This window comes from Vipera ursinii (genome assembly GCF_947247035.1).
Source record: "Vipera ursinii genome assembly, chromosome: Z".
Taxonomy (NCBI): domain Eukaryota; kingdom Metazoa; phylum Chordata; class Lepidosauria; order Squamata; family Viperidae; genus Vipera; species Vipera ursinii.
In genome coordinates, this window is record NC_139517.1 from 23,702,252 (window position 1) to 23,729,839 (window position 27,588).

The 27,588-nt window shown below is 39.6% G+C and overlaps 2 protein-coding genes across 2 annotated transcripts; both read right to left on the minus strand.

Moving 5' to 3' along the window:
• Positions 1-588: 588 nt before the first annotated feature.
• LOC310649206 (olfactory receptor 10A7-like) lies at positions 589-1,407 on the minus strand (the record flags this gene model as incomplete). Its single annotated transcript, XM_083377512.1, has 1 exon — positions 589-1,407. The coding sequence occupies one exon, from the start codon at positions 1,405-1,407 to the stop codon at positions 589-591; it is 819 nt and encodes a 272-aa protein (XP_083233638.1).
• A 16,909-nt stretch (positions 1,408-18,316) lies between these two features.
• On the minus strand, positions 18,317-19,270 carry LOC310649207 (olfactory receptor 10A7-like; the record flags this gene model as incomplete). Its single annotated transcript, XM_083377513.1, has 1 exon — positions 18,317-19,270. The coding sequence occupies one exon, from the start codon at positions 19,268-19,270 to the stop codon at positions 18,317-18,319; it is 954 nt and encodes a 317-aa protein (XP_083233639.1).
• Positions 19,271-27,588: the final 8,318 nt, after the last annotated feature.

A 27,588-nucleotide genomic window follows, 5' to 3' on the forward strand; every position in this document is an offset into this window, starting at 1 on the left:
CCATATTACTGTGCAATATCAAATTTGTGGGAGGACAAGAATGCCTTATGACAATATTTATTTATTCATCAATTTTACATAGCAACTCAAATCAGAAAACAAGTAATTCTGGCCAGCATACAGCAAGACTTTTAAGAAAAAACATAATGTACACATCATCATCATCATTGTTGTTGTTGTCATCATCATCATCATCGTCGTCATTGTTACCTTTAAAAACTGTTAAAAACACACTATAAAAGACAAACATTACGCAAACAGTAGATGTTAATAACCCTAATATCTTACCAGTTCCCTAGACTCTACAGGCCTCATGGCCTACCAGGTTTTGAGTGACTAAAATATTAAGGTATTAAGGTGGAAAATTAAGAAGAACTAGTTTTCTTTACTTTGATCCTAATGAAATCCAACTAGATAAATCTATAACATATGGTTTTTTTTAATGAGAAGGAGAAATTCAAATAACAATTACTAGTTCAAAATATGGAGCTATCCACCTGCAAATTGAAAATATATATTGAACTGTATTTTTGGAAGCTTTGTAGAGGTAAGCCCCATTATCGCATCTCTTAAATACATGGTAGAAACCTATTTTTTCCAAAACCTATCAAACAGCTTCTTCAGGGCTTCTTTGACATCCTTGTTTCTCAATGTATATATTAGGGGGTTGAGTAGTGAGGGAAACACTGTGTATAACAGAGAAAAGAATTTGGTATAATTTTTCATTTCTTCAGTTTCTGGCATCAGGTACACAGCTGTTATTGCCCCATAGAAAAAAGACACAACAATCAGATGAGAGGAACAGGTGGAAAAGGCCTTTTGTCTCCCAATTCTAGATGGTATTCTTAAAATGGTTCTTAGTATAAATATGTAAGACATAAAAGTCAAAATAAAAGGAGGAAATGTAAATGTATAAGCCAGGATTGCAATAATATATTTTGCAAGTGTAGTATCACTGCAAGAAAGCTTTATTAATGGCAAGGATTCACAAAAGAAATGGTCAATTTCATTGGGGCCACAGAACCAAAGCTGTAACATTAAGACCAAATATATAGATGTAAACATAGTACCATTGATCCAAGACACAGTAGCTAGTTGGATGCAGCGTGTAATTCTCATTGCAGTAGCATAATGAAGAGGCTTACATATGGCTAAAAATCGATCATAAGCCATCACAGAGAGGAGGTAGCATTCTGTGCTACCCAGGGAAGCAAAGAAATAGAACTGTACAATACATCCTTTGAAAGAGATGTATTTTTCCCCTGTTAAAAAACTGTCCAACATCTTAGGCAAGACTGTAGAGCTGTACATCATTTCCAAACATGACAAATTGCCTAAGAAGAAGTACATGGGTGTATGCAAATGGTGATCAACCAGAATTAGAAGAACAGTGATGAAATTGGCCATCATAGTAAATATGTAAAGTATTAAAAATAACATGAACAGTAGCATCTGCATACCATGAAGCTCCCCAAATCCCAGAAGGATGAAATGAGTGACGACAGTCATGTTACCCTGCATTGTATTTCACATTACATGTATACTTGTCCAGAAAGTCAATTTATATATTTGTGGTAGAAAACATTTGTAGCATTTGAAATTCAGAAGAATCCATAATAGTTGCATTCCCCAGGCAGTCAACAAGCTCAGTTCATGCTGTCTCCAAAAATGCTCTATTTCACACTGTAGATGAAAAAAAGAAGTTCCATTTAAAAAAATGTACAAATTAAGTATTTTTGAACATATAAAACTTGTAGATTAGAACTAATAGGAATCCAATTACTCTTTAGATCTGTATAAATTGCTTAATAAACTGCTACTGATTCAATAAGGTTCCTAAATATCTGGATTGCTTTTCTTTTACAGAATAAAATGTGGTGATTTAAGTCATTGCTTTAAAGAGGAGGGAAGGAATAGTTCAAATGGTTCTATAAAAATGGTTGTATAAAAACCAGGAAAATAAGTGATTTGTCTGAACCAAATTTCAAAAATCCCATATTCAATTTTCACTGATTTTTCCCCCTGAATGGTTCCTTTTGGGTTAAAAGACAGGAAAAAATACATATTTTTCTACATCAAGCATGACAGCTTTAGAAATCAAACTTTGATTCCCCAGAGGTGATTCTGATCACAGTGGTTAAAAATGCAGTTAGTATAGCTATAACTGCATGATCTTGACAATTGCTTCAGTAACTTTTCTTCCACAAAGGTAATTCTCCTAGTGTCCAAGTAAATGGGATTTTTGCTGGACTATCATGCATAGGACACACACACATTATATATGTGCACACACAGATATTTTTGGGATCTGATGGTCATTCTCCCACTTTAGGAATTATAGCTCTGAGTATTCTTATCACAACTGGGATCATTTTGACCTTACTTTCTACATTCTCTTTAGTTCCTTCTTTAACTTCTAGTAGTTCTCCAGCTTCTCACACTTCTTCGTGATGTTGCTATGTCTTGGCACAGCTACATCTATCACCATCACTGACTTCTAGCTTGACAACTACTATAATACTGTATCTGGTTGATTAGCCTGACTGTCTGGATCTGGAAGCCCACAGAGTCTTAGCTCTGTTATTTTCCATTACCTTCTGTAGAATCTTCCATCTGGACTTGGGAGAGTCTAGTCCATTCAATTCAACGTCATTCAATGTCATTCAATTTATGCTCTTCCTTCCTGCATTTAAGATGATGCCACTATGTGTTGACCTCTCTGCACATTTTACACCTTGTATCCTCTGTAGTGGGGTAGACTGCTGTTTATATGGATCTGGTGCTCAGAGCCTGTTCTTGTGCTGTTATGGTCAATGTCTATCAATGTCTATCAAGTCTATTAATTGATTTATTAAATATAAATAGATATTACATGTACATAATATATATGGCACATCAGTCACTAACACATTGAATCATAAAAGAGGTATATATTGAAAGTCTTTGTTTAGTATCTTCCAAAGTTTTTCAGGCTAATATGACACTTTTATTAAATACCTATTAGAATACTAGCTAAGGCTCAGTCATGCCAATATTAATTGCTCTTACATCAAAGAAAGCACAGATGATCCTGTTAGTGATCCATGTTTATAATTGAAAAACACTTTGGAATCAAGTCTTTATATAGCATCATTTTTACAAAGCATTTATGATAGAAATCTGAATATATTTAGGGAATTAATATTACTGTAGTGGATATCAAATTTTATGATCACCATTATTGCATTTTTGATGGTACCTTGATGCTTTAATTCTAAATTCAAACAGGCTTATACATAATTGTTAATGTATATCTTTAAACAAAGTGGTTTACTTCCTATGTGAAATGGTATGATTATTTTTTGTTGTTGTTAGTTGCGAAGTCGTGTCCGACCCATCGCGACCCTATGGACAATGTTCCTCCAGGCCTTCCTGTCCTATATTATTTTTAACCTTCCTTCAAAAATATGAACAAAATATCCAGAAGACTAAATGAATTTAACTTACACAAATTTCAGCTATAAATTTCTGAAGATTTCCTTAACCTTTCCACTGAAATCATTAGAATTCCTGGTATTCTATCACAGAGAAATGTGTTATATTTTAGTGGACATTTTAGATAAAGTTCAGCTTCCAACAGTGAGGGTATTGCTGTAAGATGAGCTGATGTTCCTTTTATCTCCGGTTATATTAATATATAAAAGTTCACTTACCAGCAAAGGAAATCATAATTGAAAGTAAAATGTGTCAGGATATGCAAGGTAAAATAATCAGTGTAGCAAAGTAGCAAAGCCAAATGCCTTTTCAAGCAATGGAAGAATGCAAAAATGGGTTAGGGAAAGAATTAGCTTTGTTCCATTGTATTCCATTGAAATACATCAGGAAGACTGAATTTGGAATTAAAGCTCTTTTCTCTTGTGATTGGAAATCTCAGTTGACTTTGGCCCCTTCCTCTCAGGTGGGCAGACTGATCTCAAAGGCATTTTTTTTCTGATTACTTCACACCTACTGGATAGATTCCATATTGGAGTATTTTCTTTTTATAGAATGTGACAACTTAATCCCTTAATGTTTTAAATGTTAAAGTGCTTTCTTTTATTTAACTATTTAATACAAATGCCAAGTTATTAAAATAATAAATTATAATCACATCACATTATTCTTTTATGAGGTAAGTAATGTTAGATAAAGCAGTGGTCTACAACCCCTGGTCCTCAGACTGTTACCAATCCATGGCTTTTTGGAAACTGGGTGGTACAAGTGGTGGGTGAGTGCAAAAGGCTCCATTCGCATATATGTGGGATTAGATTCAGTGTGCGAAATCATCCTCCTTGCCTAATGTAGGAATCTTCATAAAAATTCATTTTTTTAATTTGTTTACTGATTTGATTTGAGACAATCAGGCAATTCTTTAATTCAACTCTTATTATAATGTTTCCATGCAGTGCATCTTGTCTTACCCTCTAGTGCTATGGAGAAAATATTCCCTTCTCTACTCTATTTATTTGAAGACAATGGCTTCCCTTAGCATGCTATTCTTTAAGCCAAATATAATAATAATGATGTTATTTATTCGGTTATGTACGATTCTTGTCAGTTCTATAGGCCAGGTCTCTCCACATCTTCTGATCTCGAACTATGAGGGCAATTCGGAAATTTGGTTATCAATGATATAAACTTGCAGATACAGAACTTTTATTATACACATTAGAAAACTACAACATTACATTATTTTTTGACACAATCACCATTCAAATTGAGGCACTTGTCATAAAGTCTTACAAGGTTTGCAATTCCTTAGTAGTAGTCACTCGGCACTAAATCTGGGCTATTGGGGGGGGGGTTGATCAAAACTATCCCAAAGGAACTGCTTCAAAAGTTCTTGGGTGCGTCTAGCAACATTATCATGAACCAACACCACACTGAAAGTCAGCATGCCCCAACATTTACTACGGATGGCTCATCTGAGTTTTCATAATGTTTCACAGTAGACTTCTGAACTGATAGTTGAACCACACTCCATGAACTTCACTAGCAATACTCTTTTGGCATCTTCACATTTCATGGGATTTTCTATGGCACCACTTCTGGTGTGGTGTTTGTAATGTATTGGGCATTGTCTTGCTTTGGAATATCATGTGGGGTTAATTGCTGGAAGGTTGCTTAAGCAGGGAAGCTAGCTAATGGCTCCCAGCTCCTCAGACAACCCATCTCTAATGCCGCCATTGGCTGCCTCTAGGGCGGCAAAAGGTTGCTTTAAACTAGGGGTATCAAACTCAATTTCATTGAGGGCTGCATCAGCATTGTGGTTGTCCTTAGGGGGCCGGGTGGGTGTGACCTGGGTGGGCATGGCTAAAGTGCGTATGGCCTACTGGGTGGGCATGGCCAGCTCTACATCGTTCGCATCAAGGGTGCCTATCTGGGCCTGGGCAGGAGTGGGACAGATATGAGGGTCTCTGGCAGGAGGAGGGTCTCTGGGCCAGGGCCAAGGCAGTGGGGGCCTTTCCCTCACTGTTTCCAGGATGGCTTCACAGGCCGCATGAAACCATTTCATGGGCCGGATCTGGCCCCCGGGCCTTGTGTTTGACATGTCTGCTTTAAACCTATTGGCCATGGCCTAGAGGCCAGGTATCTTTAAATTGAGACAGATCTGGCCCCAGTGGCCCACATTTTGTCCATTCAGGACTTGCCGGAGTTTCCCCTCCATGCAGGGGACATAGCCACAGAAATGGCAGCAGACAAGACCCTAAACAGAGTGCTATCTTGGGTCCACATGGGGTGGCTAGAGAAAAGCCCAGGTCCTGAGTTTCAGAGGTACTTCACAAGGAGGCATGACCTCTCAGCTCATAAGGGTTGCATTTTTTGGGGGAACAGGGTTATTTTTGCCACCTCATTAAGGGACAGGGTATTGCAATCACTTCATGAAGGCCATCCAGGTATTGTATGCATGAAAGCTTTGGCACAAAGCTATTTATGTTGGCCAGGATTAGATAAAGCCATTGAGGCTCAAGTACATGGGTATTACACATGCCAGCAATCTAGGCCTGAAATGCTGCATGCTTCCGTCCACAGATGGGAGGAGACACACATCCCCTGGTCGAGGATTCATGTAGACTTCACTGTGCCCTTTCAGGGACAGTTCTTTCTTATAGTGGTCGACAGCCACTGTAAATGGCAAGAAGTTATACCAATCACAAATATGACTACTGCTAGGACCATCCAGGTGCTTAGGAAACTCTTTGCAATGCACGGGCTACTGGATGTCGTAGTGTCTGATAACGGGGCCCAATTTTCTGTGGCAGAATTTCAGTCTTTCCTGTGGGCAAACCTCATTAGGCATGTGACATCGGCTCCATTTCACCCATCTAATAATGGTCAAGACAAACAAATAGTGCACACCACAAGAATCATTGAAATGTATAGTGACCGGGGACCGGCACCACAGACTGGCCAACTTTTTTCTCTGCCAACATTCCACGCCATGCATGGCAATGGGTAAAAGCCCAGCAGAGCTGTGCTGGGGGAGGCGACTAATCACGAAACTGGACAGGTTGCACCCAGACCAGGTGGCAGCTGAGGCCACTCACCCAAAACCCCTGAGGGGGCTGCAAGTGGGCAACAGGGAACTTGTGGGTGCCAGGGAAAATTACCAAAACATTGGACCCTTGCTCATCAAAGTGGGCCTAGAGGGCAGCCGAGTCGTTTGTTGCCATATCGATTAGCTTAGAAAGCATTTTCCAGAAGGGCCACAAAGTGAGGACTTCATTCCAGGTCCCATCCACAGATCACAAACTGGCAGCCAGGCCGATCAATCCATATGCTCTGAGGTCCCAAGCAGTCAGAGCAATGGGGAGGTGGTCATAGGGGGGCAAAGCCCAAGAGTGCAACATGGGGCCCCTGATGGAGTAAGTCAACCAGAACATTACAGCCACTGTGCTAACCCTGCGGAAGGATTGGACTCTGGGGTGGGCTGACCTGGAACAGCCAGCCAGAAAATTCTGAGTCAGCCAGACTCGTTTGAACTTATAGACCCAGTTCTACCAGCCCGGCAGGCAAGCTGGTAGGCCAGGGAGTGCCTGTTTCTCCCAGGTGTTCCATGAGGGTTCCTCCATATTTACAGGATTTTGTTACAAAATCACAAAGCTATAATGTTGTATGTGTCATTGATTTGCTGCTAGCCAGGAGAGCCTTTGTATTAGCATGTATGGAAAATGTGTACATTTGCGTACTACTTTTGTATCGCTGTAAAGCTTGTAATTGCTATAATCATTCCCTTTGTTGTTATAATGTGTGTACATTCTAGGGGGGAGGGGTGTGATATATTGGGCTTTGTCTTGCTTTGGAATATCACATGGGGTTAATTTCTGGAAGGTTGCTTAAGCAGGGAAGCTGGTTAATGGCTCCCAGCTCCTCAGACAGGCCGTCTCCATCACCGCTATTGGCTGCCTCTAGGGCGGCAATAGGTTGCTTTAAACCTATTGGCCGCTGCCTAGAGGCCAAGATATAAATTGTTGCATTCGCAGCCCTGTTCCTCAGTTCAGTTCCTGCAACCAATAAACAATGTTCTTTGCTGAACTCACTCATTTTCATTTCATTTTCATTTATTGGATTTCTATACCGCCCTTCTCCCTAGGGACTCAGGGCGGTTCACAGGGCATATATAAATAGGTATACAAAAATTAAAAGAAAATTAAACCATGCCCAATTAAAATACAACAATAGTAAAATAATAAAAACAATTTAAAAACCCATATTCCCCTTCAGGCCAGACCAGCTAACTCAAACAAGTGGGTCTTCAACCCGCGACGGAAGGATCGGAGGTCCGATGCCATCCGGAGCTCAACCAGCAGTTTGTTCCATAGTGCCGGGGCACCCACAGAGAAGGCCCTCCCCCTGGGGGCCACCAGTCGACATTCCCTGACTGGAGGCACCCTGAGGAGGCCCTCTCTGTGGGCACGCACAGGGCGGAGGGGAGTTGACGCCGGCAGCTCGCGGAGCAAAGGTGTAACATGGGAGTACCGGGAAACTCCCAAGACAACTCTCGCGGCCGCATTCTGTACCAGTTGGAGCCTCTGAGTGGTCTTCAAGGGAAGTCCCATGTAGAGAGCATTACAATAGTCTAGGCGAGAGGTCATGAGCGCATGAGTGACCGTACACAGGGCATCCCGGTCCAGATAGGGCCGCAACTGGCGCACCAGGCGAACCTGGGTGAAAGCCCCCCTAGTCACGGCTACTATATGGTCTTCCAGGGTAAGTCGTGAATCTAGGAGGACTCCCAAGTTGCGAGCCCTATCCATGGGGGTAAGAGCTCACCCCCCATAGAAAGCGATGGAACATTTTGAATGTCCCGGGATGCCGGAATGTACAGCCACTCAGTCTTGTCAGGGTTGAGTTGAAGTCTGTTCCTCCCCATCCAGACCCGAACCGCCTCCAGGCAACGGGACATCACAGCGAGGGCATCACTGGGGTGGTTTGGGGTCGAAATGAAAAGTTGGGTATCATCAGCATATTGATGATACCCAACTCCAAAACCATGAATGATCTCACCCAGCGGTTTCATGTAGATGTTGAACAGGAGAGGCGAGAGAACCAACCCCTGAGGAACTCCACAAACGAGAGACCTAGGGGCCGATCTCTGCCCCCCTGCCAACACTGACTGCGAGCGTCCCAGGAGATAGGAGGAGAACCACTGAAGAACTGTGCCTCCCACTCCCAATCCCCTGACTAGGACTAGGACAGAGGAATATCCCCTATCCCGAGCCCTCCAGAGATCATTCACCAGAGCGACCAATGCCATCTCCGTGCTGTACCCGGGCCTGAAACCCGATTGGTAAGTGTCCAAATAATCCGCTTCCTCCAGGACCAGAGGGAGCTGATGCGCCACCACACTCTCAACAACCTTCGCAAGGAAGCGAAGGTTGGAGACTGGACGAAAGTTGTTCAATACAGCTGGGTCCAAGGCAGGCTTCTTGAGGAGAGGTCTCACCACCGCCTCCTTCAAGACGGTGGGGAAATAACCCTCACTCAAAGAATCAGATATGACCGCCTGGAGCCAGCCTCGTGTCCTCTCCCTAGCTGCATAAACCAGCCAGGAAGGGCACGGATCCAATAAACATGTGGTGGAGCTCAGCCTCCCCATAATCCTGTCCACTTCATCAGGGGTCGCAGAATCAAACTCCTCCCAGATAACATTGACAAGACCGCCCGTGTCCTGATCGTCAGACTCTGCCCAGCTGGAGTCCAAACCGGTCTGAATCCGAGCGATTTTATCCGACAGATGTTGACTAAATTCCTCGGCATGACCCTGCAAGGGATCCTCCCTCACCTCCTGATTAAGAAGGGAGCGGGTCACCCTAAACAGGGTGGCTGGGCAATTATCCGTGGATGCAATGAGGCAGCGAAGTGGTTGGACTTCGCCATCCTCATAGCCGTGAGATAAGACCTAGTGAAGGTTCTTAATTGTGATCGGTCAGATTCAGACAGGCTGGATCTCCAACAGCTCTCTAGGCCCCGTCTCTGACGCTTCATCTCCCGGAGCTCCACGGAGAACCATGGAGCTCGCTGGGATCTGCACCGGGTCAGGGGCTGCAAGGGTACAGCCCGGTCAAGTGCCTCAGTGGCTGCCCTTTCCCAGGCTTGCACTAAGGCATCCGCCGAGTTTTGAGCAATGGAGGCAGGTGGGGACCCCAGCGCTGCTTGGAATCTATCAGGATCCATTAAGCGTCTGGGGCGGTACCATCTAATTGGCTCCGTACCCCCACGGTGGGGGTGGCAAAACGGAAGACCATCCGCAGGAGGTGATGATCGGTCCATGACAGGGGCATAATAAATGGAGAGCCCCCACCAAGATCATCCAACCACCGTCCAGATAAAAAAAACAGGTCAAGGGTGTGGCCTCCCTCATGAGTTGGTTCAGAAATTACTTGCATCAGGTCCATGGCCGTCATGGAAGCCATGAACTCCCGAGCTAGCTCAGATGAGCCTCCCAGGGATGGTAGATTGAAGTCTCCCAAAACTATAAGTTTGGGAAACTCAACCACCAACCCCGAGAGGATATCAAGCAGCTCGGGCAGGGCTGCCGCTGCGCGACTAGGCGAAATGTATACCAGCAGCAAGCCCAACTGCGCCCCAGAACCAAATCTCACAAAGAGAGAATCACACCCGACTATCTGAGGAACGGTGGTCTCCCGCGGACATAAGGTCTCCCTAATAGTCACTGCCACGTACAAGTCCGTGCTGGTGTATTGTTGCATGAGTCTAGGAAGTCCAGGATAGGCATCCCATTAGTTGTCCATGGGAGGAACAAACATGGAGACAGATATCTGGGTCCCCACCCAACTTCACTGCCACTCAGTTGGGTGCCCCCAGAGACAGGCCGCTCCCCGCCCTCTCACGACGGGTTGCGACTCTGTTCCTGGGGGTGGACCAGATATCCTCTGGGTAGGCAAACCCCATAGAGCTCCCACCTCTATGGGGCTGCAAATGGAAAAGTCAAGCCACTCTCCCACAGTGGCCGGTACCCAGGTGTGTCTCATCAATCAAGCAATGAACACAGTATCTAACAGTGTTGGTTCACAATAAAACTCACCCACACACCACTAGACACACCCAAGAACTTTTGAAGCAATTCCATTGGGATTTTTTGATCACCCCCACATAGCCCAGATTGCGAAGCAACCTACTACTAAGGAATTTCAAATTTTGTAAGATGTTATGACAAGTGCCTTAATTTGAATGGCGATTATGTTAAAAATTAATGTAATGTTGTAGTTTTCTAATGTGCATAATAAAAGCTCTGTATCTGTGAGTGTCTGTCATTGATAACCAAATGGATATTTATTTCCAAATTGTCCTCGTATTTCTTTCAGTAATTCTGTATTCTGGCTGATGTCTTGATCCTGTAACCATTTTTTAATGGGAATCAGGCTCTAAGCCCATTCTCTGTATTTTTTCAAGTTCCTTATAATCTTTCAATGTTTCAAGGGTGATCGGAGCAGTGCAGCATAGAGGAGTAGAGTCACTTCCTCTGATCTGGACACAATAAAAGAATTCAACATTTGAGAATAACTTGAAATAATTGATTTTTTTCTGTCAAGCATAATTATTTGGTTTGTATATTGGCTTGTTAATTTTAAATTTTCAAATTCCTAGCTCTTGTTGAATCATATAACCTGCTCAACAACTACTGCAAATCACTTGGTTTTCAGGCAAAAGCACAGCATTGTCTGCATTTTAAAAAGTACATTCCTACCAAAAAAAAAACCTATGAACACTCTATAAACATTTTTTAGCTCTATGATATAGCACATTTATTAAGTTTATAAATAAAGTCCAATATAATAGTTTCTCATTTTTAGGATCCAATCCTATTTACAGTATATGACCATATCCTCTTTTTTATTTTGCAACAAATATTATCTTGTATGCATTTTTTCTCATCCATATTTTTTCATTTAATCATTTCCCCAATTATTTTTATACATTTTAATAAGATAAGACCATACATTTTTGTGACACTATTTCAGTATTTTCTTTCTTTGTGTCTATTCTCTATGCATTGTGAAGGGAAGTAAATCTATAGTCTAGCACTTTTTTAAAAAAGAGGATAAGATATTCTGAACAATATTCTGAGCATCAGAATTCAAAAGGATCATTTTTATTTGTTCAGTGTTTCTAATGATCCAGCTTTCATAAGCATCTTTTTCAATTGCAAATCATGGCATTGAAAATATGCATCTTTGTTATTAATTTGATTTGTCTCTATTTTAATATTTCTTCTGGACCTTTCACAGGGCTTTCCTCAAACTATGTGTTTTCCCTCAACCCTTATATGAGAAGGAAAATCTATTGGAATAAATTGTGTGTCCTACAGCCAAACTGGATAGGAGACTGCTCTTACAGAATTTAATGTGAAGTAGTTTCAGGCAAAAGATTGAAGGATTTCTAGAGATTAGTCCATGTTTCACCCAGCATCATCTACCAGCAAGAAAACCAGACCCTGGTTGTTCTTGTTGTTTTGAATATGTAATGATGTAGTATTGAAACATCACATTTCAGCTTTAATTACTTATTATTCAGTTCAGATCTTAATGACAGATCATTAAGACTTAGGACAAAGGAACTGAGATACATTATCTCAATGTTTCTTAAAAAAATAATTATATAATCATTGGTTTGTTTTCTTATGCATTTTAAAATAAAAAGTATAAATCTTGATATAAACAATGAATAAATAAATAAAAATTTCCAATGGACATATCTAGAAAGATCTTTTTAAACATGTTTTCCTCCTGTGTGCTTGTTTCTCTCTCTCTCTCTCTCTCTCTCTCTCTCTCTCTCTCTCTCTCTGTGTGTGTGTGTGTGTGTGTGTCTGTGAGAGAGAGAGAGAGAAAAAGAGAGAGATGGTGGTGTGTGTGTGTGTGTGTGTGAGATTTCCTTAACAAGAAAAGTTCTTCCTGAAGAGGTCACAGAGAGCTATATTGTTATAGGATCATGAAAGGAATTTTACACTAAGATTCCCCACTAACATTATGTATGTGTGTGTGTGTGTGTGTATATATATCTATATATATATCTATATATATATATATATATATATATATATATATATATATATATAGGGACGCGGTGGCTCAGTGGGTTAGGACGCTGAGCTTGTCGATCGGAAGGTCGGCAGTTTGGCGGGTCGAATCCCGAGTGCCGCGTAGCAGAGTGAGCGCCTGTTACTCGTACCAGCTTCTGCCCACCTAGCAGTTCGAAAGCACGTAAAAATGCAACTAGAAAAATAGGGACCGCTACGGTGGGAAGGTAACAGCGTTCCGTGCGCCTTTGGCGTCTAGTCATGCCGGCCACATGACCACGGAGACGTCCTCGGACAAGAGCTGGCTCTTCGGCTATGAAACGGAGATGAGCACCGGCCCCTAGAGTTGGAAACGACTAGCACGCATGTGCGGGGGAACCTTTACCTTATATATATATATATATATATATATATATATATATATATATATATATATATATATATATATATATATATATATATATATATATGTTTCAAATGTTAACTATTTAGATTACCTTGCTAGGCCCCAAACATGGGGCAAATCTTTATTTCCTGTTTTCAGCCTATCTTGAAGGCTATCGAACAGACAGTAGTCACACCGGACAATTCATATATTTGTGTAAATTACTAACAAAGAATTAAAGGGAAACTGAGATGCATTTCTGACTTGTTAGTCGTCATCAGCCAGCTATACCCATCTGAGATTCGAACCAGGGCTGATTGCATATGAGGCAGTGTTATTTGCCTCTAAGCCACAAGGTCTCTCTCGCTCTGTTAGCTTTTTTTCTGCAAGGGAAGATATGTTTCAAATGTTAACTATTTAGATTACCTTGCTAGGCCCCAAACATGGGGCAAATCTTTATTTCCTGTTTTCAGCCTATCTTGAAGGCTATCGAACAGGCAGTAGTCACACCGGACAATTCATATATTTGTGTAAATTACTAACAAAGAATTAAAGGGAAACTGAGATGCATTTCTGACTTGTTAGTCGTCATCAGCCAGCTATACCCATCTGAGATTCGAACCAGGGCTGATTGCATATGAGGCAGTGTTATTTGCCTCTAAGCCACAAGGTCTCTCTCGCTCTGTTAGCTTTTTTTCTGCAAGGGAAGATATGTTTCAAATGTTAACTATTTAGATTACCTTGCTAGGCCCCAAACATGGGGCAAATCTTTATTTCCTGTTTTCAGCCTATCTTGAAGGCTATCGAACAGGCAGTAGTCACACCGGACAATTCATATATTTGTGTAAATTACTAACAAAGAATTAAAGGGAAACTGAGATGCATTTCTGACTTGTTAGTCGTCATCAGCCAGCTATACCCATCTGAGATTCGAACCAGGGCTGATTGCATATGAGGCAGTGTTATTTGCCTCTAAGCCACAAGGTATCTCTCGCTCTGTTAGCTTTTTTTCTGCAAGGGAAGATATGTTTCAAATGTTAACTATTTAGATTACCTTGCTAGGCCCCAAACATGGGGCAAATCTTTATTTCCTGTTTTCAGCCTATCTTGAAGGCTATCGAACAGGCAGTAGTCACACCGGACAATTCATATATTTGTGTAAATTACTAACAAAGAATTAAAGGGAAACTGAGATGCATTTCTGACTTGTTAGTCGTCATCAGCCAGCTATACCCATCTGAGATTCGAACCAGGGCTGATTGCATATGAGGCAGTGTTATTTGCCTCTAAGCCACAAGGTCTCTCTCGCTCTGTTAGCTTTTTTTCTGCAAGGGAACATATGTTTCAAATGTTAACTATTTAGATTACCTTGCTAGGCCCCAAACATGGGGCAAATTTAGATTACCTTGCTAGGCCCCAAACATGGGGCAAATAAAGATTTGCCCCATGTTTGGGGCCTAGCAAGGTAATCTAAATAGTTAACATTTGAAACATATCTTCCCTTGCAGAAAAAAAAAAGCTAACAGAGCGAGAGAGACCTTGTGGCTTAGAGGCAAATAACACTGCCTCATATGCAATCAGCCCTGGTTCGAATCTCAGATGGGTATAGCTGGCTGATGACGACTAAGGAGTCAGAAATGCATCTCAGTTTCCCTTTAATTCTTTGTTAGTAATTTACACAAATATATGAATTGTCCGGTGTGACTACTGCCTGTTCGATAGCCTTCAAGATAGGCTGAAAACAGGAAATAAAGATTTGCCCCATGTTTGGGGCCTAGCAAGGTAATCTAAATAGTTAACATTTGAAACATATCTTCCCTTGCAGAAAAAAAGCTAACAGAGCGAGAGAGACCTTGTGGCTTAGAGGCAAATAACACTGCCTCATATGCAATCAGCCCTGGTTCGAATCTCAGATGGGTATAGCTGGCTGATGACGACTAACAAGTCAGAAATGCATCTCAGTTTCCCTTTAATTCTTTGTTAGTAATTTACACAAATATATGAATTGTCCGGTGTGACTACTGCCTGTTCGATAGCCTTCAAGATAGGCTGAAAACAGGAAATAAAGATTTGCCCCATGTTTGGGGCCTAGCAAGGTAATCTAAATAGTTAACATTTGAAACATATCTTCCCTTGCAGAAAAAAAGCTAACAGAGCGAGAGAGACCTTGTGGCTTAGAGGCAAATAACACTGCCTCATATGCAATCAGCCCTGGTTCGAATCTCAGATGGGTATAGCTGGCTGATGACGACTAACAAGTCAGAAATGCATCTCAGTTTCCCTTTAATTCTTTGTTAGTAATTTACACAAATATATGAATTGTCCGGTGTGACTACTGCCTGTTCGATAGCCTTCAAGATAGGCTGAAAACAGGAAATAAAGATTTGCCCCATGTTTGGGGCCTAGCAAGGTAATCTAAATAGTTAACATTTGAAACATATCTTCCCTTGCAGAAAAAAAGCTAACAGAGCGAGAGATACCTTGTGGCTTAGAGGCAAATAACACTGCCTCATATGCAATCAGCCCTGGTTCGAATCTCAGATGGGTATAGCTGGCTGATGACGACTAACAAGTCAGAAATGCATCTCAGTTTCCCTTTAATTCTTTGTTAGTAATTTACACACACACAGACACACACACACACACACACACACACACATATATATATATATATATATATATATATATATATATATATATATATATATATATATATATATATATATATATATATATATATATATATATATATATATATATATATATTTGTTTTCACGTTATTCTCAAACCCCCTCTGGCAGTTTAAAAAGAGGAACAAACAGCCACATGCTTCTCCCAGAAGAAGGAAGCTGAAGCCACCAGCCTGATGATGACGGATGGGATTCCGTCGAAACGTTGCTCCTACACCTTTAGTTCTACGCGAGAAAAAACCCGAATGACCAAAGACCCATATATATATATATGTGTGTGTGTGTGTGTGTGTGTGTGTGTGTGTGTGTGTGTAAATTACTAACAAAGAATTAAAGGGAAACTGAGATGCATTTCTGACTCCTTAGTCGTCATCAGTCAGCTATACCCTTCTGAGATTCGAACCTGGGCTGATTGCATATGAGGCAGTGTTATTTGCCTCTAAGCCACAAGGTCTCTCTCGCTCTGTTAGCTTTTTTCTGCAAGGGAAGATATGTTTCAAGTGTTAACTATTTAGATTACCTTGCTAGGCCCCAAACATGGGGCAAATCTTTATTTCCTGTTTTCAGCCTATCTTGAAGGCTATCAAACAGGCAGTAGTCACACCGGACAATTCATATATTTGTGTAAATTACTAACAAAGAATTAAAGGGAAACTGAGATGCATTTCTGACTCCTTAGTCGTCATCAGTCAGCTATACCCTTCTGAGATTCGAACCTGGGCTGATTGCATATGAGGCAGTGTTATTTGCCTCTAAGCCACAAGGTCTCTCTCACTCTGTTAGCTTTTTTCTGCAAGGGAAGATATGTTTCAAATGTTAACTATTTAGATTACCTTGCTAGGCCCCAAACATGGGGCAAATCTTTATTTCCTGTTTTCAGCCTATCTTGAAGGCTATCGAACAGGCAGTAGTCACACCGGACAATTCATATATTTGTGTAAATTACTAACAAAGAATTAAAGGGAAACTGGGATGCATTTCTGACTCCTTAGTCGTCATCAGTCAGCTATACCCTTCTGAGATTCGAACCTGGGCTGATTGCATATGAGGCAGTGTTATTTGCCTCTAAGCCACAAGGTCTCTCTCGCTCTGTTAGCTTTTTTCTGCAAGGGAAGATATGTTTCAAATGTTAACTATTTAGATTACCTTGCTAGGCCCCAAACATGGGGCAAATCTTGTAGATTGATTATAGCATGCATGTAGCTGAAAATTGAAATTGTGCAGAAAATTGGAGAGTTGCATACCTCAGTTATAAATAGAGGGGAAAAAATCAACTCCATGTGCTTTCACTCCGATCTCTCTCTCCATGCATATATATCTTTCTTCACCAATCTGGAAAATACTTAGCAAACCTATTTCTCTCCCATTCTGTTCTTTTCACATCTCTTGTCTTCTTTAAGTCTCCCTTTGGTGATTATTTAAACTTCAGGAAAATAACTACAACCTCAAAGGGACTTTGACAAATTGTGAAATGCATGTTTACAATTAGATTTGAATTGTTGTATGAAGTAATATGAATAGATTTAGAGTTAATCTAAATTTAGATTGAAAAGTATATGAATATACCATGATTCAATGGAATCTCTGAAGAAGAGAACATTGGGGATAAATTCATTTGTTTGTCTAATAATATGTATTATTTGAAATTAGATATCTTGGCAAATCTCCTAAATAAAAATAAAAAAGTTGGTTCATTTTATTTGGATTTTCTAGGAATTCCAATTCCCTTAAAACACTTAGATTAGAATATAAGGATCATCACTTAACGGAAATCAACTGAGCCAAGAGACTATAGGAAAGCAAATCAATAGGCTTTATTACAGTTCAAAATGCTTCAATCACAAATTGTATGTACTAAAACCACAAGTTTTAGTGGAAAACTGAAAACATTCAAAATAGCTGGTATTTATACATAGGAACAATGTCATTGATGCAGGTTTAAGTCTGTAAAAAACAATAATCTCAATAATCACTCTACTGTCACATAACATTTTGAGTTTCTTCCATTTATGTTCAATATATTGTGAACTCTACAAGTGGAATATTTCCAAACAGGATCCAAGATACAGCTAGTAGTTTCATTGGTTTTCCATTCCCTGCAGCTAACTACTCTATGCCATTTAAAATTATTTCACAAGAGTAATCCATTGGATCTAAAGTAGCTTCCAGTTTCTTTTCAAAGCTAATCTCTCACTTGTTCCTATTTCTGGCAGAAAAATAAAATTATGGAAATAAGCCTTTAAATTCTGCCTTCTCACTTGCCAACTTCCTTAATGACTTATTATTGTGATATTGTCACTTCCTTCACTGTTAATAAACATTTTGAGGTTGGAATTTTGTATGGCATCTTTAAGGAATAGCAACAGCAACAAAAGAATGCTTATGAGAATCTAAAGTGGGTTAACCTGATACCTAAAATCTTTCTTGTCTTTCTAATCAGATTAGAAAGAAGTGTTTCCTCAAAATTTATTTTGTCTTATTTTTGTTGCTTTTAATTTTTGTAATTTTTTGTAAAGTATCTTTAACTCTGTAAGTCTGCACTATTTGTATGACAATAAGCGCTATTCAATTTAGTGGAATTTACTATCAATTAAGCATATACGGTATTATTGCATAAATTGTTCTGTTGAATGGGACTTTTATACTTGACCATGTGGAGGTTTAATGTGTTTTATCCTCAAGTCAAAATATATCTTTCCAAAATTGGTGTAATAGCCTATTCAGGGATTCTTTGACATCTCTATTTCTTAGACTATATATCAGAGGGTTGAAAAAAGGTGGAAGGACAGTATACAAAACCGAAAATATTTTACTGGGGTTTTTCATGCCTTTGCTTTCTGGCATCAGATATGTGATGATTAGTGTCCCATAAAAAAGAGAGACAACAATCAAGTGAGAAGAACAGGTGGAAAAGGCCTTTTGCCTTCCAGTACTGGATGGGATTCTCGAAATGGTATTAATGATACATGCGTAGGATATTACAGTCAAAATAAAAGGGAGAAAAGTTAATATAAAAGCCATAAATACACTGACATATTTCACAAGGGTTGTGTCACTGCATGAGAGTCTTATTAATGGCAGTGATTCACAAAAGAAGTGATCTATTTCATTAGAACAACAAAACCAAAGTGTTGACATCAAGCCTGAGTATATAGAAGTTAATACCATGCTACTGATCCAAGAGCCAGCTGTTAACTGGATGCAAAGCCTACCCTTCATTGAAGTAGCATAATGTAAAGGTCTACATATGGCTAGGAAGCGATCATAAGACATTACAGAGAGGAGACAACATTCTGTGCTAGCTAAGAAACCAAAGAAATACAGTTGTGTCATGCATCCTTTGAGAGAGATGGATTTGTCCCCTGTCAAGAGACTGGCCAACATTTTGGGGAGGATTGTAGAACTATATATCATTTCCAAACAGGACAAATTCCCAATAAAGAAATACATGGGTGTGTGTAGATGCAGATCAGTCAATATCAGAAAAATGGTGAGAAAATTTGCCATCATAGTCAAAATGTAGACAACCAAGAATACAAAGAATAAGATGATCTGAAGACCATGTAATTCTCCAAAACCCAGAAGGAGGAAATCAGTGATGGTGACAGTTCTGTTTTCTTGGTCTGCCTTTCTCATAATATATCAATAGTGATGGTATCAGCTGTTCTGAAAAACAGATTCCACTTAAGACATGTGTTTATAATAAAAACATAATATATATTTATGGTTTTACCACTGTTTTATTCTAGCAACAAGTATGGAACTTAGTTTTCAGTACTACATTTAAAAATAAGTTGGTTAAATTTTTAATTATAGCAAACAAACAAGATTCATTATAGAATGAATTTGTATCACTATGGCAAACACTTGGAAATTTCTTGGAACTCCTACCTCTATATCTCTATTAGATAGCTTGTTGTATTGTACTGCACTGCACTGTACTGTACTGTATTGTATTATATTGTATTGTATTGTATTTCTTACTAATTTTTGTTAAAAGACCACCTGATTACAAGTAAACCAGGCTTGTGTCATATGCCTAGGACCTAATTATATTTACCATGAAATGTAAGGATTGCTCTTAATTCATAAAATTATACATAGCACAAGGAACATATTATATAACTTCAAAGAGAAGGAATGGAAGAATTATATGCATGTGTACATACATATATGCATACATTTAAAAAATTCCAGGAAGCAGATAAAGCCAATTCTATCCTAAATCCCCCATTGTTTCTTTTTCTTGTATTTTTTTAGTGTACAATAACAGTAAGCGTTATTATTTTTACAGGTTGGGAATAAAATATTCACAATTTCTGGATTAAATCCATTTTATCACTTTAACACATGTTATGTTTCAGCTTGGGTTAAATTAAGAGTGTCTGGTTCAATTCAGTGCTCTGAATATCCTGGAAAAGATGTGATTGACTAAAAGTAGTTATAGCAGACATGATAACAGATATAATAGCAGTGAGACATAGAAACATGATAGTGACAATATTTGAGGGACTCTTACAAAGACAAAAGGGGAGGTATCAAACTATTTTTCAAAATCACCAGAAGACAAGAAAAGAAACAACCAATGGAAACTAAATAAGGAGAGAAACAACCTGGAACTAAGGAGAAATTTCCTAACAATGAGAACAATCAACCAATGGAATAGTTTGCCTTCAGAGGTTGTGGGTGTTCCATCACTGGAGGCTTTTACAAAGACACTGGACAGCTATTTGTCTTTTTGAATGGGGGTTGGACTAGAAAACCTCAAAGGTGTTCTAGGTTTTTTTCTTCTTTTTTTTGGGGGGGAGAAGAAATTCATTTTTTGTTTCATTACATTTTATAAGAAAATTAAACATGAAGACATGAAGGTAGCCCATTTTTTTTAAAAAAAACTTGGCATTATACCCCTTTGAATTATGTTTTGGTTTTAGATAAAATCATGAAACTTTTTTGGGGGGAATGGTGAATTTGCAAGCACCAAGGTTTCACAAAGGTGGTTAAGTCCTGTTTCAGCTAGATAGATACAATCATGTAAGCTTGAAATTATCTTCTGAAAAATTAATTGACTTTGAATAGTTTTGGGCTTTATATTTTTCTTTGATTCTTTTCTCCAGGTAGTCATATACTTTAATTTTACAAACTTAGGAATAATTCTTTGAAGCACACTCTATGGTGACCTTCTACAGCTGCTCCACTGCATTTGTGTGTGGTTTGCCAACTGCACAGTAGCAGATAGGCAAGCGCTCCAGAGGGTCATTACCATTGCCCAGAGGACTATTGGCTGCCCTCTCCTCCCTCCCCCCTGGATGAAGTGTACAGTTTCTGCTGCCTTAGGAAAGCTTAAAGACTTAAAGACTCATCTCATTCTGGTCATTCTTTTTTTGAACTATTAGCATCTGGCAGATGCTACAGGATAATAAATACACAGACAAATAGGCTGAAAAATAGTTTTTATCCCAGACTGTAACCATATTAAATACTACTGTATAGTGCAACAGTGAAATGCAATGTTAGGGGCAGCACAATGGTGAATAGAATGTGAAGGATGTGTGTATATAATGTTTTTACTTGTGGTTCTTACTTGTGTGTAGTGTGTACTGTAGACAGCACTTACTTTTTTTGTGAGATACACAGTGACAATAAAGATATTCTATTCTATTTCATGAGGGGAATAAAACAATGTGAAATTGATTGGATAGCAGAGATTGGAAGAGAAAATGAGATTTTACCAAGTGATGCAGCAAAATGTAGATGATGCATCAAGAGATGTACGATGTCACTGACTGTATTTTATACAGGTTGCCATCATGTCTGGTCGAAAGTTTCTTTTGCCTAAAAGAAGAGATATCACTTGAATCAACTCATCTCTTTCAATTTCTGTCCTGGCATTTCATCCTAACAAAACATACAAGCCATAATTTTTTGAAAAATTGAGATTACATTCAAATATGCAAGTCCCTTCTCCCTCTCCCTTTCCCTCTTCCTTTCCTCATTCTTTCAACTTTCAATGTGACATTAAGGAATAAATTTCTATCCTAATACTATTACTATTGCCTATCCTTTATTATTATATAGGCTATTCCTTTGGTTTGTCTGTTTTGTTTTTGATAGTAGTCAACCTGCTGATTGAATATATTAAGAGTATTTATTTAACAATTCACGTGCCCCTGCAGAATTCTGAATACTGTTTGATTTTATCTATTTAATAGAGGTGAGAGATATACCTATACATCTGTCTGTCTATTTGTCTATCTGTTTATCATCTATCTATTATCTATGTATCATCTCTCTTCCCCCCCCCATTGGATGAGTAATCAATAATGCTTAAAACTGCAGGCAATTTTAATGAGATCCTATAAGTAAACATTTGTTTAATTTCCTAATGGTAGTAGCAGTATCATTTAGTGTCATTCAATAACCCATATATTTTGAAAGAACTGTTCTACCAAGGGGGAAAATGACTGACATATCATTTTATATTAGAATTGTTACAATACCAGTGAAACAGCTTGCCTTCAGAAATCGTGGGTGCTCCATCACTGGAGATTTTTAAGAAGAGACTAGACAGTCACTTGTCTGAAATAGTATAGATTCTCCTGTTCAAGCAGGGGTCTGGACTAGAAGACCTCTAAGGTCCCTTCCAGCATTATTCTATTCTATTCATAATTAATTACTTAACATAATCCAAAGGCCAATTAAATGAGGAATTAGGACTGTTTTCTCTCCATCCCTGCCACAACATTTCAAAAAATACTAAGATTATCTACTATATATAAGATGTGCATAACTGAAAATTATAGGAAATACCTCCATTGCAGGTAACTGAGGAAAAGAACCTATGTAGAGTTCAACTGGTGCATCTTTGCATATATTACACACTAATATACTTATCACATTCTTCTTTCATTGATCTTTGGGTTTGCTTAACCCACTTGGTTTGTCTCTCATTTTATCGCCTTTGCTGAATATCTAATCTCTAGAGTTAAATCTCAGAAGATCCTAATTATGAAACAAAAATAACTTTATTTAAATTACTTCAAATGAATCTGTAGAATTAATAGTAATTGTAAGCTAAATTAGGTAACATCAAACCTCGGATATTGTCCTATATTGGAACTCATCATGTTTTATCTTCTGGCAGTTTGCCTGAGTAACAATAACATCTTTGAAATAGTTTTTTTTTCTCCAATTCCTTAGATACTGAGGAAACAGCTGAAGAAACAGTCACTTGATATGGAAGGATTCATAGAACAAAAGTAAAATATATCTCTTTTTATGATAACAATGAACAAATATTTTTGCCTTAGCTTTCATTCTTAATTAATAAATCTAGTGTTAATTCAGTCCCAGCTCAAAGAATGGCTACCAAGGAACTTAATATTTTACATTTACTGAAGGATTTGGTCATGTTGACCACATTAATTTCTCATTTTCTCTTTTTCACTTGAAAATAGATGATTTTATGACCACATTGAACTGTTAGAGTTCAGCATCTGGGAAGAGAGAAGTCAAATATAACAACAACAACAACAACAACAACAACAACAACAACAACAAACCTTAATAGTAATCACCAGTGATTAGTGAAAGACATGACAATGTTCCCACCATTCTCAATAATGGAAGTGGATTAAAAAAATCTGGAGGAGTGACAATATATTTAGGGGGCATAGTGAATTATAATAAAGAATACTGTTGAAAAAACTTCTAGAATTTATGTGATCTCATGAAAAGAAATGTCTAAGCCCAGAATCAGTAAATATGGTGGAAGTAATTCATGAATTTAAAAAAGATGAGACCCACTCAAGTTAAGTTCAACTCCTGATGATTTCCTAAGCATAACCTTGCAGCTTAATTGGCAACAATATGCAACTGGTTTGCCACTGCATTCTTCCAAGATATTTTATTACCTTGTTATTACCCAATGTAACCGGTAGCTTGTTGGTTCTTGTTAGTGTCCCATTCAAATTCTAATGATATCCAGGGTTGTTTTTTTAATTAACTAAGGACAAATTGGTGCTGCTTTCCTGAATTAAGTAATATCGTTAAAATAATCTTGGAAGGCATCTAGTATTTATCATTGCTTTCTCATATATAATTTTCAGTATATGCTTGTGGGACTGATGTTGTTATGAAGTTCCCATTGTTCCTTGGTTATTTAAATATACATGAAAACCCTAGAAAAAGAAATCTATAGCTAGATACATTTTGAATTTGATTATTTTATTATGTAGAATTCAACATGCTGCATATTTTGATATTGTTAACCATAAATGAATAAATACCTCTCTCCTGATACCAAATCTGAGTTCAAAATCTGTTTGTGATATCACTAATTGCTAAACTTGTAAAGCAATCTTAATTGAAGATTAATCCATAAAGTAGTCAGGCATTTCTAATAAATTGAAAAGTCTATACATCATTTAGGACACAACCTCTGATGGAATAAAGTTATATTTCTTTTAAATAGTTGAAGACTTTACTCCCAAATCTGAATGTCCAAAGTCTGATAGCTTAAATTGGTTGCAGTAATATAGGCTTTATTTCCTAGGACTGCACAAAAGATATGAAGAGTTTTCCTCTCACATTAACAAAAATAGTGAAGCATTCTTTAAGAATAATTTATTTCTTTATTTTGTGTATAGACATAATCTTAGGGACTCCTGCTGTTTAAAAATGGTTAAAATCTCCAAAGTAATTCTAAAGCATTAGAAAATCCAAAATAAAAACAAAATCCTAGAGTAGTAATATGACAAAAGCTCCTAAACATGTAAGCATGCATATAGACATAATAATAGAAGTCTCTTTGTGAAAAGCAGAAGAAAAGACAGGAAGGACAGGAGGAAGAGCCTCTACCAAGATAATTGCCAGACAAGCTTCTTCCTAGTTTACACAAAGATAAAGTGAGTAAAGATGGAAATATATTTGAACTTTTAAAATTCTATTACTGAAGCTGTTATTGTAAAACTAATTTTGGATTCTATGACATTGATTTCTTACTCTTGTCTGCCTTGTTGGGCTGTCAGAAGCTGTGTGCATGCATGCATACATTCATCTCTCCTTCCTCCCCCCCCTCTGTGTCCGTGTGTGTGTGTGTGTGTGTGTGTGAGAGAGAGAGAGAGAGAGAGAGAGAGAGAGAGAGAGAGAGAGAGAGAGAGAGAGAGAGAGAGAGAGAGAGAGAGAGAGAGAGAGAGAGAGAGAGAGAGAGATCTGTGTTTCGGTGTTTCTTTCTGTCTCTTCCCCCTTTTTTTTGATGCAGCCAAACTTCTGTAAATGACCACTCTGTAGAAATAAGGACACTGAACCATGCTCATAATGCAATGGCAAAGGTCAGATCACTATTTAGTTCATTTGATTTGAGTACCAGATGGATCCAAAATTTTTAATCCTGGGTACAAAAGGTTTCTACAATTCAGGGGATTAAATTCTTCTGAAGGAAATGTTGTTTTAAGAAACAAACAAGAGTCTCCTAAGAGTGGAGGAAAAATTTGAAACTAGTCCAATGGACTAAATTGTATTATATTTAGGTTATTATGAATCCCACAATATTCTAAGTGTAATGTATTGGGCTTTGTCTTGCTTAGGAATATCATGTGGGGTTAATTGCTGGAAGGTTGTTTAAGCAGGGAAGCTTGCTAACAGCTCCCAGCTCCTCAGACAACCCGTCTCCACCGCCACCATTGGCTGCCTCTAGGACAGCAGTAGGTTGCTTTAAACCTATTGGCCGCTGCCTAGAGCCCAGGGTATAAATTGCTGCATTCACAGCCTTGTTTCTCAGTTCAGTTCCTGCAATCAAATAAACAATGATCTTTGCTGAACTCACTCACCTCGTCTCATCAAGCAATGAACCCAGTATCTAACACTGGCAATGAAGGTGGGATCCTGCTCCTCCAACTGAGCTGAAGAGTCACTAGGGGAGAGGCCGAACATGCCTGGCAGGAAAAGCAATTCCCTCCCCTACGGTTGGCCTAGCACAGCCACGCTAGCGACCATGCGCCCAGAGGACCAGTCCCTGGGCAATGGAGGAGCAGGACAAGAAGACAACGAGCCCCAGCCATGAAGACCAGCAGAAGTGGCAAAGGTCGGAAAGCTGGAAGAATCTGACATAGCACACCTGGAAAGATGGTCTTCATATCTATCCAGGGTCAAGAACTATCTACGTTGAAATCAAGTTACCAAGGACAGCCTGAAGGCCGTTATGCTCCTATGTGTGTGCGGCCCAGCCATGTTCGACATTGCGGAGATCTTCTTTCCGCCAACTCCATTGGAGTCCATAACGTTCATGGACTTGAAGAAATGGCTCAGAGACCACTTCCAGCCCAAGCTGTCTGTAATAGCTTGGTGCCATGCATTTGAACAGAGGGTTCAGCAACCAGGTGAAACAGTGCCTGAATTCATTGTGGCGTTGAGGGAGGCCGCATGCCTGTGCCAGTATTCCAACATTGAGGAGAGGCTACGAGACCAGCTTGTCTGCGGTCTCTGGAATTGAGAGTTACAGCAAAAACTCTTAGCCAAAGAGACTCTGTCATTCCCAGACTCACTGTCTTTCAGTGGCAGATGAAGCCTCCAGCGAGGCCTTACGAGCCATGTGGCCTGCCAAAACAGCACAGCAGGAGGAAGCCATTTACCACAAGGACACCAAACATGCAGAAGACCCCAAAGACAACACAGAAGTTGATAAGCTAAAACACACAATGACCTACAGCATCACAGCTTCAAGCAACAAGGGGTGACTTAAAAGGCAGATCCCTTCCTTAGGTGCCCAGGGTGTGGCGGCCACCACCAATGCATGGACTGTAGGTTCCAGACAGCCATGTGCCAGGCCTGCGGAAAGACTGGCCACATTGTGTCCATCTGCAGAGGTCGCCAGAGGGACTGGCCATCAAATTGCCAGTCAGACATTCCGACTAGGAGAGGTACCAGGGTTACGGGACAGTATAGCATAGGGTTTTGCTCCAGCCACAGAAGAATTTGCTGTATGGGAGCTTGCCGCCCTATTAAGCAGAAGTTTAGACTTCAGGTGGAGCTGCAAGGGGTCCCCTGCAAGATGGAGCTGGACACAGGCTCAGCCGTATAGATTATTTCACTTGAGACATTTAGTTTCGTCTGCAATCACAGTAAGAGATGGGCCAAGCTAAGGCCATCTGACATTATACTAACTGATTTTCAGAATGCCAGAGTCGCAGTCAAGGGTGAGGCCACACTAGCCATTAAATTTGAGGGGTTTTCTGGGCACCTGGACATTGTCATAGTAGGGAGTCAGCAAACGAGCCTGATCATGCTCGACTGGCTTGATGCACTAGACATCCAAGTAACCAGAATCAACCAGACGCAAGTCATGAGTCTTGTAGAACAGGGAGTACTTCAGTCACTAGATGAGGGTGAATGGGAAACCCCAATCATAACACCACTAAAAGCCAATGGTCAGAATCTGTGCCGATTACAAATGCACAATTGATCGTGCACTCAAAGCATGCATACTCAGTACCAGTAGTAAGACACATCCTGGATTCTTGCAAGGTGGCACAATTTTTGCAAAATTAGATTTGGCTCAGGCCTACCAACAGCTTTGTGTAGATGAGGCCACAGCCATGGCACAGACAATTTTAACCCACAGGGGGGCATTTAAGGTAAAACACCTGCAATTTGGGGTCAGCGTAGCCCCTGGCATTTTTCAAGGCATTATGGAGCGGATGCTCAAGGGCATTCCAGGGGTTTGCCCCTATTTTGATGATGTGCTCATTGCCGGTGAGTCCACTGATGTGCTAGCAAGAAGGCTCAGAGCCGTCCTTCAAAGGCTGCATGAAGCAGGCCTCAAGCTTAAAAAGAATAAGTGTAGTATTGGAGTCCCTTCAACTGAATTCTTGGGTTTCCATATTGATGCTGATGGCATCCCCACTGCTGAGTCTAAAGTAAAAGCCATCCAGATGGCACCCAGCCCCAAAATGAAGGGA